Here is an 11,978-nt window from a genome sequence, read left to right on the forward strand (position 1 = left end):
TGGCATTTTTTTGGTGGAGATTTATAAAATCTTTTTGACACATTTTTTTAAATATACATAACTAAAAATTTTTATTCTTGATATTTTGCTTTTTATCATTTACAAAATTTTATTCAACTTTTCTTTCTACAACAAAATGACAGTAACATATTTAAGTGAAAAAATTTTTATAAAAGTATTAAAAAAATATTAGATCGCAACAATTTGCTTTTTAAAATTATTTAGAAAAATATTAACAATTATAATTTTTTAAAATAATTAAGCAAGATATAAGAATTTTTATCTCAGTCAGTAAACGCAAATGATAATGGATTTCCGTTATTGGTTTGTTTTTCCGTATACGCATTCACAATCGTCAGGTTTCATTTTCCATTGTTTTTGTTTTTATTGGCAGCATACATATACAAATGACATTAGAAAATAGCAAGGTTTTCTCCTTCGCCATTAGTAATTTGGAAAAAAACACTGCAATATTTAAGAAAAAGTATTCCAATTAAAACCAACGAAACTAGAAAATTAAAATATAGTTTTTTATTTTTTATTCAAAAGAAAAAAAATTTGATTAAAATTACTTAATGAGTGGTGGAGATACAACGAAATTGTGATAAATGAGTAGAGTAGAATAGAGCACAGCCATTTTTGTTTTGGCAAAAAACTAATGTATGAATAACAAACAAGTTAATTAGAATCTTCCTAATATAGATAAATTGAATATAAATTCTAACAGAAAATATTTAGTATTGAAAAGAAAAAAATTCTTGAAGGAATTGAATTGAAATAATCGTATACGTACGTAATTAATGACATCATTTATAATGTCAAATATTTAGTAAATAAATTTTTATTCAATTCAAATTTTTAGAAATGTGCAAAAAAAAAATAGATTAAAAGCAATGTACATCTGTTAAATTATATGTACATTAGTTGGAAAAAGTTTGATTTTGAAAAATATTTGCAATGGACGGTTGGGGTTCAGAGGAATTGAGTAAACTTTCATTGCCAACTACTTCAAGTAGTACGCAAAAAACTATAGATAATATATCATCAATCTCAGCTAATTCGGCAACTGGCAACTTGCAAACATTCCTAAATACTAAAGATATATATAAAAACTCTAACATACATTCTACAAAAGAAGACAGTGATGATTCTTTAGAAAACAATGATGGAAAAGAAAAAACCGATGCAACACCTGAAAACTTGAAAAAAATCGATGATGTCATTTTAACACCGACCACATATTGTATTGGTGGTGATGGTAGCACAAACATATTTGGAGAAAAACCAAAAACCACTATAGAAAATAAAAAAAACGAAGACAATAGTAGCAATAATACCGATACAAGTCATAATAAGAATGTTAATTATGCTAATGAAATCAGGTCATCAATAAAAATATCGGGTGTAAAAAATCAGCATGGTGAAAATAAATTATTCAAAAATAAAAATAATGAAAATTTGGAAGATTTGAAAACAGGTGTTGAGGAAGAATTAAAAATAGTTGAAATAGATGACATACCAGATGACAAAAGTAATATAAATAATACAACAATATCTTCAAATGAAGAAGATTCTCCTACAAAACAAGAAGCATCTTTGCAAAATAGTTTTGCTTTTACAATCGATTTTGGTGGTAGTACAAGCAGTAATAATCCAATTGCAGAAGCAAAATATAAATCTATGTTAGAGCGTTTTCAAAATCGTCATAAGCGTGGAGCATCAATGTCGAAATTAGAAGTCAAAAAATCTATTTCAACAGAAAAGGAAGTAAAAAAACAGGTACCGGTTTGTTCAAATTCTACTTCAAACAGCAGCAGTAGTGCTGTTAGTAAACGGGGTAGTTTAAATCAGTCTTTAGTTTCCGGGAATACCATTAATAAACAAGGAAAATTGTCAGAGCAAGAAAGTACTTCTGAAGCTAACAAAGTAAAAATGAGAATTCGTGATAGAAGTGCCAGCGGAGTAAGGGATCCAACTAAAAGACATAGTTGGTCTCCTCGTTCAAGTGCAATCGAACAGGATGGTTCGCTTATAATGAACAGTAAACCAATCCCCAGACCAAGTAAATTAGCGACAAAGACGAATACAGTTCATTCATCAGAAGCGAGTAATAAGCAGATAAGTGCGTCTTTAAAAAGCTCTAATAAAAATATTTCGAACGCCTCAGCGTCAAATTATAATCAAATTGATTTTGCAAAGTCGAAATCGTTTGCTTCCAGAACTTCTGCTATGCAAATGACACTGGGAAAAATTGATTTTTTGTGTCAACAACCTCCTTTAGACAATTTGGCAGCTAAAGAATTTCATACTTGTGGCAGTGATGATGTTAGTGAAGCGGGTACATATACATTGGATGGTGACAATTACACCGAAGAACAAAAAGAATTGATGAATATAGATAAATCAAAATTAAATCAAATGCATCAGCAACATAGCGTTGTAGCATATGATATAAAGGCACTTAATAATATAAATCGCCCCACCGATCTGCCTATAAGTAATAATATGTCCCCATATAGCAATAAAGTTTCACTCCAAGGCAATCATCTTCAAAGAAAGAATATATTGGAAGTGAGCTACCTTCACGAATCTGCCGTCGATAAACCTAAAATATCATATTTAGATAAGTTTAAGTCTCGCATGAAAGGGAAAAAATCACCTGAGAAATTGTTAGAGAACAATAAAATAAGTGCTCCAGCAAGTTCTCCAAGTGGCGATGTGGGTACGTTTACAAGTATAACAACAAGTGGAGTTTTAGCTAAAAAATCTAGTCTTGACGCAAAACCAAAATTGACTCGTAAAAGTAGTTTGACTACATCTCAAATAGACAGTTCCGAATATGTAAGTACATCATCAAATTCCTGCAATGTGGGCGGTAGTAATGGAATTTTAAATTCAAATAAAGATATGAATAATAAAAACTCTCAAATGAGTCATTCGTTTACTGATCATCAAAAAGCAGAATATCGCTTGAACGTTTTTACAAATCAAACCGATTCTCAGCTTATGTTAAGTGACTATGAATTAGCAGGTACTCCTGATAGTCCCAGAAGCGTCGATTTGAAAATATCTGATACTGCTGTTCTTAAAACCGCGCAATCTAAAAATGATTGGATTCAAGAATGGGCTCGCAATGCTAGAGCCCGCAGCGTTACTTCTTCAATTAAGCCTACGGATCATATCCATCATCGCGGCAAACTTGGCAGTTCAAGCGTAGCGGGAAACCCTTTGATGACTCGCAGCTATAATTGTGAATATATAGAAGAAAATAATTCCGTTTTTAGTGATCATGGTCAAGGTAATTTAGTTTTAATGTCTTTAGTTTTTAATTAAGCGGTTTCTTTCTAAGTATGGCACTTCAATCACAAAATTTTAAAACTTTAAATATTTTTCTACCTTTCATGTAAAATATAAAAATTTGTATTTTCAATGCGTATTTGAATTTCTAAAGCAAAATTTTCTTACCTACAGGTTCGACAGTGATATATTGCAACAAACCGATTGAACGATTTAAATCACATGCTATCGGTGATTATGGGATGGAATATTCCTCTTCAGATCCAAATGTTAGCAGACGGTCTGCTGGCTCGCCGAATTTAGATTCGAATTTAAAAACAAATTTCTCACGGCCACCTTTAAGTCCATCAAAAATTCCGTCACCTTTGCATTCCATTGGTCGAACTCGCAGCATTAGCAAAACTCGTTCTAGTCTACAAGATTTATCGCCCTCCGGCGTTACACAACAGCAGTTTCAACATGCTCAGGAATCAGATACTTATGTTCAAAAAACAAGTTCAGCTTTGTCAAATCCTAGTCGAAAGAATTCACTAAAAAGTTTAAATTCATCTAATCAATCTCCAAAACGTTTGAGTGGTACTCACCATTATTCAGCTGATGAGTATAGCCCACCTGGTCATCATTTGGGGAATTACAGTCAAAATAATATATTTCGAGGGGACAGTAGTAATGGATTACATAGACGTAATTTGTCTTTCGATTACAGAGCGCAACCCTTTCAAAATCCAAGCAATAAATCAAACACGGTTACAAACTATATGTCACAAAGTTATTCAAATGAAATGAATAATTTCTCAGAATATCCAAATGATTTCCGTTTACCAAGGCCACGTAAAAATTCATTCGATTCTTCTTTAAGAAGCCATCAACAACTTTTTTCTAATCAACTAACTGGGTCGTCATCACCAATTCGCCAAGTAAATTCAGGAACTTTAATTCAACAACAAGGAATACGTAACCAAAGAATTATTGATCAAACATATTCGATTAAACAAAATCAAATTCAAACAAATAAACGTCAAATATCACAGCAACAAGATGTTCAACAACAAAATTCTTCACCATTAAGAAGGTCCTCATCGTTCTCTGCAAAACCTTTATCAAGTAGTAATAATAATATTGGAAACCATCGCTATACTTCGTTATATAAAACTGTTACACCTATTACAGCACAAAAATATGTTTCAGCTATTACGCAACAGCAAAAACAAAATAATAAAATTCCCTTGCAGAAGTCTGCAAGTAGTACTAGTTTTCGCAAGATGTATAGTGATTATGACGACACTGTTGCATATTACATTAATGATGAAGATGATTTGGATTATTGTTCATCTGAAGAATTTGATGAGCCATATGACGAAAATTCAACTAACGCGCCAACAATGGGATCAGCTACTGAAATTACTGAACCTCCTTTAACAAATACAAGGTATAACAAAGCATTATTGATGCGTATAGAACGCAGTAAACAAAGAGTAGCAGGTAATAATGGTACAAAACCAGCACCAGGCGGGGTAATGGCATGCCCCAATACTCCTGAATTACCAAGACGTTCTGTTCAAAGTGCTAATAGCATTCAACAGCAACAACGTGCATCAATGCGCCAATCTGTTCCACGTGATTCTAGCTTAAATCGTTTGAAAGGTGAAGTACCAAATTCTTTAGCATCAGCAAAAAAGCAAATTCTACAAACGGCAGCTAAAAGTACCACAATTCCTTCAGCCCAATCTAGATATTTAGATATATCAAAGTATAAACCCGCACAAGGTGCAACATTTCTTAAAAAAGATGAATCAAAGAGTACACTGCAGAAACAACAGTCAGATATTAAAAAGAGTCCAACAAACACAACAATAACATTAAGCCGTACAGATACTACAAGAGCTAGCAATAGAAGTGTTAAATCGGCTAGTAGTGTTAGTAATAGGCCATCTAGTGCTTCAAATAAAAATGCCAGAGATAGTTCAGGTAATTTTGGTTTATTAATTAAATGAATATTAATTGAATTAATATTAAAATACAAAAATATATTTTTAGTATCTAAGCAAAAGGAAATGGAGCTTGAAATGTGGCGTAGGCGTGCAAAATACGATCCGATGAGAGCAGCTGCAGAAGATAAACGCAAAAAAGAAGAAGCTAAAAGGCAATCTCAACCAGCAAAATTAACTGAAAGGTAATTATTTAAATGTAAACATTTGAAATTGCTAAAAATACAAAAAAAATCATTTTTTATTTTATAAAAATTATTTAATTTTAAATTTTTTTTTTATTTTATTTTCTAAACAATTTGTTTTTTTATTATGAAGGCCATCAAGATCTCCCATTCGTAGAGGAGAATTTTGACCTATGGGGATTCTAATTACTGATTTATAAAATATTAATAAAAAATTATGTTAAAATTAAATGTACAATATGAACTTTCAAACACAGAATCGTATTCAAATTTGAAATGAAAAAAGAAAGTCCTTTTTTCTAACAGAAATGTCCTTTTTTAAAAACTTTTTTTTTTTATAAATATTTATTTTTTTTTATTAATATAAAAAGATTTATATTCTAGTCATTAACGAAAAATACAAATAATGAAAATATTTATAAAGTAATAACGAATCGTTAATATAATTATAATAAACTTTCTATTATAATTAAGATTTAATTTATATTTTTAATTTATTGATATATGAAATAAAAAACAAAAAACAAAAAGTGAAGCAGATCTGAACGGTGAGAAAAAAAAAAGCGAAAAGAATTCCAATTGAAAAAGTAATTATAAAATGGAAATTTTCAAAAATAATTTTTAACCAAAAATAATAATTAAAATTGAAATTATAGGTCACAATTTGTTTGCTTTATAACCAATTAGATTTTAAATATTTTTCACACTGTTCACAGAAACCATGGAATGTAAATGCATTTAATTTTGTGCACATTTTTATGTTATCGCCTTATATTTTTCTCTATTCATTAAATACAACAATTCATATAATTTTTATGTTCAAAATGCACTCTGTGTCATAAAATGCAATTATAACAAAACGATATCTATATTGGCAGCTTTTTAACTATATTATTGTCTATATTAAAAATTTTTTTAACGCTTCTTAATTAAATTTCCTTAATTCTATTCTTTTAGAATTCTATCCCCTTACTGCATTCTAGTATTATTAATTTAATACAAAAAAAAATCTTACAAGAAATATTTATTAATATAAATTAAAAATAAACACTATAAATAAATTTAAGCTATGTTAATAGTTTGCTAGTTTTAAGTTTTATTACACAAAATAATATTTAAAGTTATTATTCATTTAAAAAATTAGCTGTCTATTGAATAATTACAGCCCTATTGTACTATTATAATTAAATTAATAATAAAACTTTAAAAGATTTTAAAGTGAAATTCTTTTTTATTCTTATATACAAGATACCCAATAACTCAAAAATATTTTAAATATCATTATGTATAACTTATTTTTCTAGTGTATTTGAATTTGCAAAATTAAAAATTAATAGAAAAATTTATTCTTTAAGCTCTTGTGTATTAAACTTATTTGCAAATTGCAAAAAATAATTAAAAAGGGTGAAACTTTAAAGTTTAATATGAACTTTTTTCTGGTCAAACTAAGAACGCAAAGATTAGAAAATTTTTTAGTGGCAAAGCTTTTAATAATTTCGTTATGTTCTGCTTTTCGTCCATTAAATTCATTTAAAAATATATGAAAAAATTTTTCTCGATAATTCGGTATTTTGTTTAATTTTTTTTTCAGTTTATAAATCACAAATTTTTATTTATGAAATTTTTTTGTCAAAAATAATGAAAATAAAATTTGTGTTTGCAAATTGCAACTGCACAAGTTCGTTAATTTGAAAAATGAAAAACATAAGAATTGGGTTCTAATTCATTTTAATTATTCTATATATATATATTTTTTTTTTGTAAAATTATTAAATTATAGAATTTTAAGCATATCAGCCCCAATATTCATATAAAAATACTTTATCGTAAGCTAAAATTAAAAGCGATTTTAATTCATTTACATTATCATTTTTCATTTAAGTTCAATTAATAAACGAATAATTTTAAAGAAATAAATTTTTACAATACCATCATGTTGATTATAATAGAATTTTTATTTTGAAATTATTAAATGGCCCCCATTTTAAAATAATTCCAATATGTTCAATATTATATCAATAAAAATCGATCGGTCACTTGAGTCATTCTTTAATATGGTAAAACAACTTTATTACCTAAAATTGGTAAAAGAGAAAATAAATTTTCTAATTCAATAAAAAAACACATGCATACATACATATATGTGTATACAATTTGTTGTGTTGTGTAGATTTAGATGTAAGGTACCCAATATTTTTAATTTCTTGTTTTGGATAATTCACAATTTTCAATAAATCATACCAGAATCTTTCAAACTATAATGTTAAAACTTAAATTATAATCTTTAAAAAACAGATTTTTAATTCTGAAAAAGGTTTCACAAACTAAAATTTTTTTTTAAAGATCAATGAAGTTAATTTATTTTTTTTATTTTTATTAATTAAAGATTAAAGAGAAAAATTAATTTATAATATCGCTCGTTTGCTGCAACTGTGACATAAATCTAAAAATGGGCTTTCTGATTTATTAATACAGAAATAATCACCTTAAATCTTTTCTTTTTTTGGAAAAACATGATTTCTCTAGTTTGAAAATTGTTCCTTACAATATTGAGTTAGTCAGTGTTGCAGCAAATAAGCTATATATATATATAAAATTACTACAAATTTCTAAAATTATAAAATAACAAGAGGTATAAAATAAAATATTATTTAAATTTCATTTGTAGTAATGAAAGTCTACCGAATAATCGAGATTTTTAATCATTCATTGTAAATTTTTTTTTGTGTAACATTCTGATCACATTTTTTGTGACACGCTCTATATTAATTCCTCTATTTACTTATTAATATATATATATATATTTAAATTATTATTAATACATATTTTTTTATTTAAAAAAAAAAAAAACAAGTTCTAGTTTTCTTCGATCGCAATCATATCATTGTGGTGTTGTTGGATTAGGAGGTAACGATGCTATAAATAATCGTTGGACCGAGTCAAGTGATGAAGAAGGCGCATATATATCATCTAGTACAACAACTACCAATTAAATTAAAATATCAAAAGAAAAAAGAAAAATGATAATTTAATATTTAAAAATTAGTTTTTAATAAATTGATCACGTTGATTTAATATTAGTAGTAATTATTAAATTGATAAAATTACTTTATATTCTTCAATATTACATAATTTATTACATATTTATAATATTAAAATAAATTTTTGTTGTACTCAATTTTATTTTATTTTTTAAATTTATTAAATATATAGTTTTTTTATATACATACTTAGTTATATATGTAAAATATTTTACTATTTTTTTTTTTAATTTGTATTATTTTTTCATGAGTAGCAGAAAACTATAAATTTCAATAATTTTATAAAGAGGATGCATTCATTGCATGTTGTAATAATTTAAGAAAATATTTTAAATTCAATATCCAATAAAAAAAAAATAAAATTGCGTCCTTATAAAAATTCCACAATTTTTTTGAAGTCATTTGAAATATAATAGTTATGACTAAATAATTTGAAATTTATCTCTTTGAAATTTAAAAAAAGAAAAAAATTAAGAAATTATTAAATAAAATTTAAGTTTTTTTTATGTAATGAATAATGATACCGATAAAATGAAATTCGCATACTTAATTTATTAAAAGGAAAAAAACAAAATATTTGTTATAAAAAAATTTATACAATGAATTCAATTTTAATTAAAGTTAAAAAGAAAATTTGCTTCTTGAACATTTTTAAACAAAAAAAATTATTACAATAAATAGTCATGTTTTTGGAAAAAATTAACAAAAATGAAAAAGTAATAATATAAAAATTTTAATTATATTTTCAAATTTTAAAATAAAATACCTTTATGGACGCTTTTTTTAATAATATATAAACAATTTGCATCACAATTAAATATAATTATATACGAATATCAAACCAAAAAGTATTAAAATTTTAATATTAATGAATTTGATAATAATTTGCTTAATTGTATTAAATAAAAAAAAAAAAAGTAAATAATATTTTTTACTTGATTTTAATTATTTTAACATATTTAATTTTTTTTTTCGCTTGTGTTTCTTCATTTCTTTTATATTAAATATATTTTATTAATTTACATATAATTAAAATTAAATATTTTTTTCATGCTTTCATATATGTATTATAAATATGAAAATAAATTTAAATTTAAATACGTGATTTTCATTAAATAAATATCAAAATTATTTAAATTAATTGTTTATAAAAAAAAAAATATGTTTGTTTATATATAAATACAATATGCAATTTTTTAATATCTTTCTTTTTTGTTTAAATTATTTTTTGATATTAATACGAATTTAAACATTATTAAATTTTTTTTTTTGTGTAAAAATGATTTTTAAGAAAAATTTATTTTCATCAATGTTGTTTAAAATTATTTTTTTACTTATTAATAAAATATTAAACATGTTAATAAAATGAAATAAAAAAAAAATAAATAAAATAAATTATGAAATGTGATTATTTTGGAAAAATAACTGAAAAATTGTTTTTAAGTTGTAGGTTATAAATATGAAAATAATTAAAAAATGAAAAGAAAATAAAAAAAAAACAAAAATACCTAAAACTTCTAAAATTAAATATTCTAATTAAGCTTTTAAACATAACTTACATTAACTATTAAATATATATTATATATTACATTAGAATGTATGTATGCAGAAATATAATTTAAAGTAATAAAATTTAATATTCAAAAAATTAAATAAAATAAAAATATAAATTATGTGAATATCAAACACGTCCTTTACATAATATATATACATACATAATATAATTACTATGATTTTTATTTCAATTCTTAGATAAATTTATTTTTTTCACGTTTTTATATAAATTATATTTGATTTTTTTTAATTTGAAATCATATTATTGTATTATATTTACAATTAAGTACTATATAACATAGTAAATTTTATTATTTTTTTTTTTTGAAGAATTGTAAATAATTTAAAATAATCTCATTTAGAAAATATAAAATGTTTATATTTTCTTAATAAAGAAAAATTAGTTTTGTATTCAGTATTTCGCACAACTAGTAAATTTTCAAATTCTTTTCTTTCAGAATTTACCGTGTATAATAAATTTTAATTTACATAAGTAGCTTTAAAAAAAAAAAAAGGAAAAGAAAAAACTAAAGCTAAGAAAACATATTAAATTAATTTTAACATATTTTTATATTAATTTTATTTTTAATGCCTATTTTCATATCTTTTCATATTTCTTTTAACATAATGATAAAAAGCAAAGCGTTTTGAATACAGTTATTTCAATATAAATGATCCAGAAAATAATATTAAACTTATTATCTTGTATTTACTTGTATGAAAAAATAATTTACTATTTTTATAATTTAATATTAACATTTTTAATATAATAGCCCATATTTTATATCACTTAAAGCAATGAAATGTTAAAAATATTTGTAATTTTCAAAATGAAATCAATTTTAAAAATTTGAGATTCTGAGAACCTTAAAACTTCCTAATAATATTCGTTGAGTTAAAGAGATAAAACGCGCATCTCTTAAAAATAAAAAAATAAAGGCAAATTAATTTGAATTTTTATTAATATTCAGAAAGAATAATTTGAATTTTGTAGTAGATTTCAATTTTAATTAATCATATATATAGATTTCTCACGAGTTTTAAAATAAAGAATTATCTTAATTCATTTGCTAATTACATTAATTATTCTTAAAATTATTCTGATTGAATTGAAATATGAAAAATTTATATGAAAATTTTGGTATTAAAAATGTTTTTTTCCTTTCCAAAAATATTGTAAAAAGTTACTTATTGAATTATATTATAAAATTTAAATTTAAATGTGCACAACTTTAATAAACGCTGATTTTTATTTTGTTTTGTTTCTTTAATTTAGTAATTTCACAATGATTTGAAATTAAAAAATAATATTTAAATAAAATGCATACTTTCTATCTGTAATAATATTATCTACTTTAGTGATATACATAATAGTTTCATAAATAAATAGAAATATTAGAATTTAAGAACACATTAATGTGAAAGAACGAGTAGCGCATAAAGTCGAGCGATATATCGAAAGTCTTAGGTAAAAAGAAAAAATATAATTTTTCAAATTAAGGTCTTTTTTTTTTTGTGTTTTTTTAATTACTTTCAAATTTGAAAAATTATAAGAAGAAAAAAAAATGATCGTTTTGAATTTTGTAAATTGATAATTTGTTTATTGGAAAAAAAAATGTGTGAACGAATTTTTCAATTAATAAAATTAAATTATTCGAAATAATAAAAAAAAAATTATATAATGTATAAAAATATCGAGATACACACTAAAAATCTAATTTTCATATAAATACTTTTTTATAATACGTTATGTTTTTTATATGTATAAACTTATTTTTATTTAACTGTGTTCTAGGAGGCCTTTAAGTAAATAAGTCTGTCTAATATAAACTTTTTAAATATACATATACATATATATTATTAAAGTATTATTAAATGATCAAATTGCCAATTTGTAAAGAATCGTATAGAGT

The 11,978-nt window shown here is 24.1% G+C and overlaps 1 protein-coding gene across 2 annotated transcripts; it reads left to right on the forward strand.

Annotated features, from left to right (window-relative positions):
• The first annotated feature begins 330 nt into the window (after positions 1-330).
• LOC129613972 (uncharacterized) lies at positions 331-8,705 on the forward strand. 2 transcript variants are annotated; one of them, XR_008697353.1, is made up of 5 exons: positions 331-3,298; positions 3,472-5,265; positions 5,335-5,470; positions 5,604-6,057; positions 8,325-8,461. XR_008697353.1 is itself a non-coding variant. In XM_055528327.1 (5 exons), the coding sequence occupies exons 2-5, from the start codon at positions 958-960 to the stop codon at positions 8,461-8,463; spliced, it is 4,410 nt and encodes a 1,469-aa protein (XP_055384302.1). In that variant the 5' UTR covers positions 331-789; positions 863-957; the 3' UTR covers positions 8,464-8,705. The 2 variants fall into 2 exon arrangements, 1 of the variants encoding a protein (XP_055384302.1); XM_055528327.1 differs by lacking the exon at positions 5,604-6,057 and having other exon boundaries at positions 331-789; positions 863-3,298; positions 8,325-8,705.
• The last annotated feature ends 3,273 nt before the right edge of the window (positions 8,706-11,978 follow it).

This window comes from Condylostylus longicornis, unplaced genomic scaffold (assembly GCF_029603195.1).
Source record: "Condylostylus longicornis isolate FDR11 unplaced genomic scaffold, ASM2960319v2 ptg000098l, whole genome shotgun sequence".
NCBI classification, from domain to species: Eukaryota; Metazoa; Arthropoda; class Insecta; order Diptera; family Dolichopodidae; genus Condylostylus; species Condylostylus longicornis.

Bases quoted from the DNA above. Each gene is read 5' to 3' on its own strand.
- LOC129613972 (XM_055528327.1), top strand. From the start codon at position 958: ATGGACGGTTGGGGTTCAGAGGAATTGAGTAAACTTTCATTGCCAACT. The intron at 3,299-3,471 runs GTAATTTAGTTT...TCTTACCTACAG, and splicing joins TTTTAGTGATCATGGTCAAG to GTTCGACAGTGATATATTGC. The intron at 5,471-8,324 runs GTAATTATTTAA...AAAAAAAACAAG, and splicing joins CCAGCAAAATTAACTGAAAG to TTCTAGTTTTCTTCGATCGC.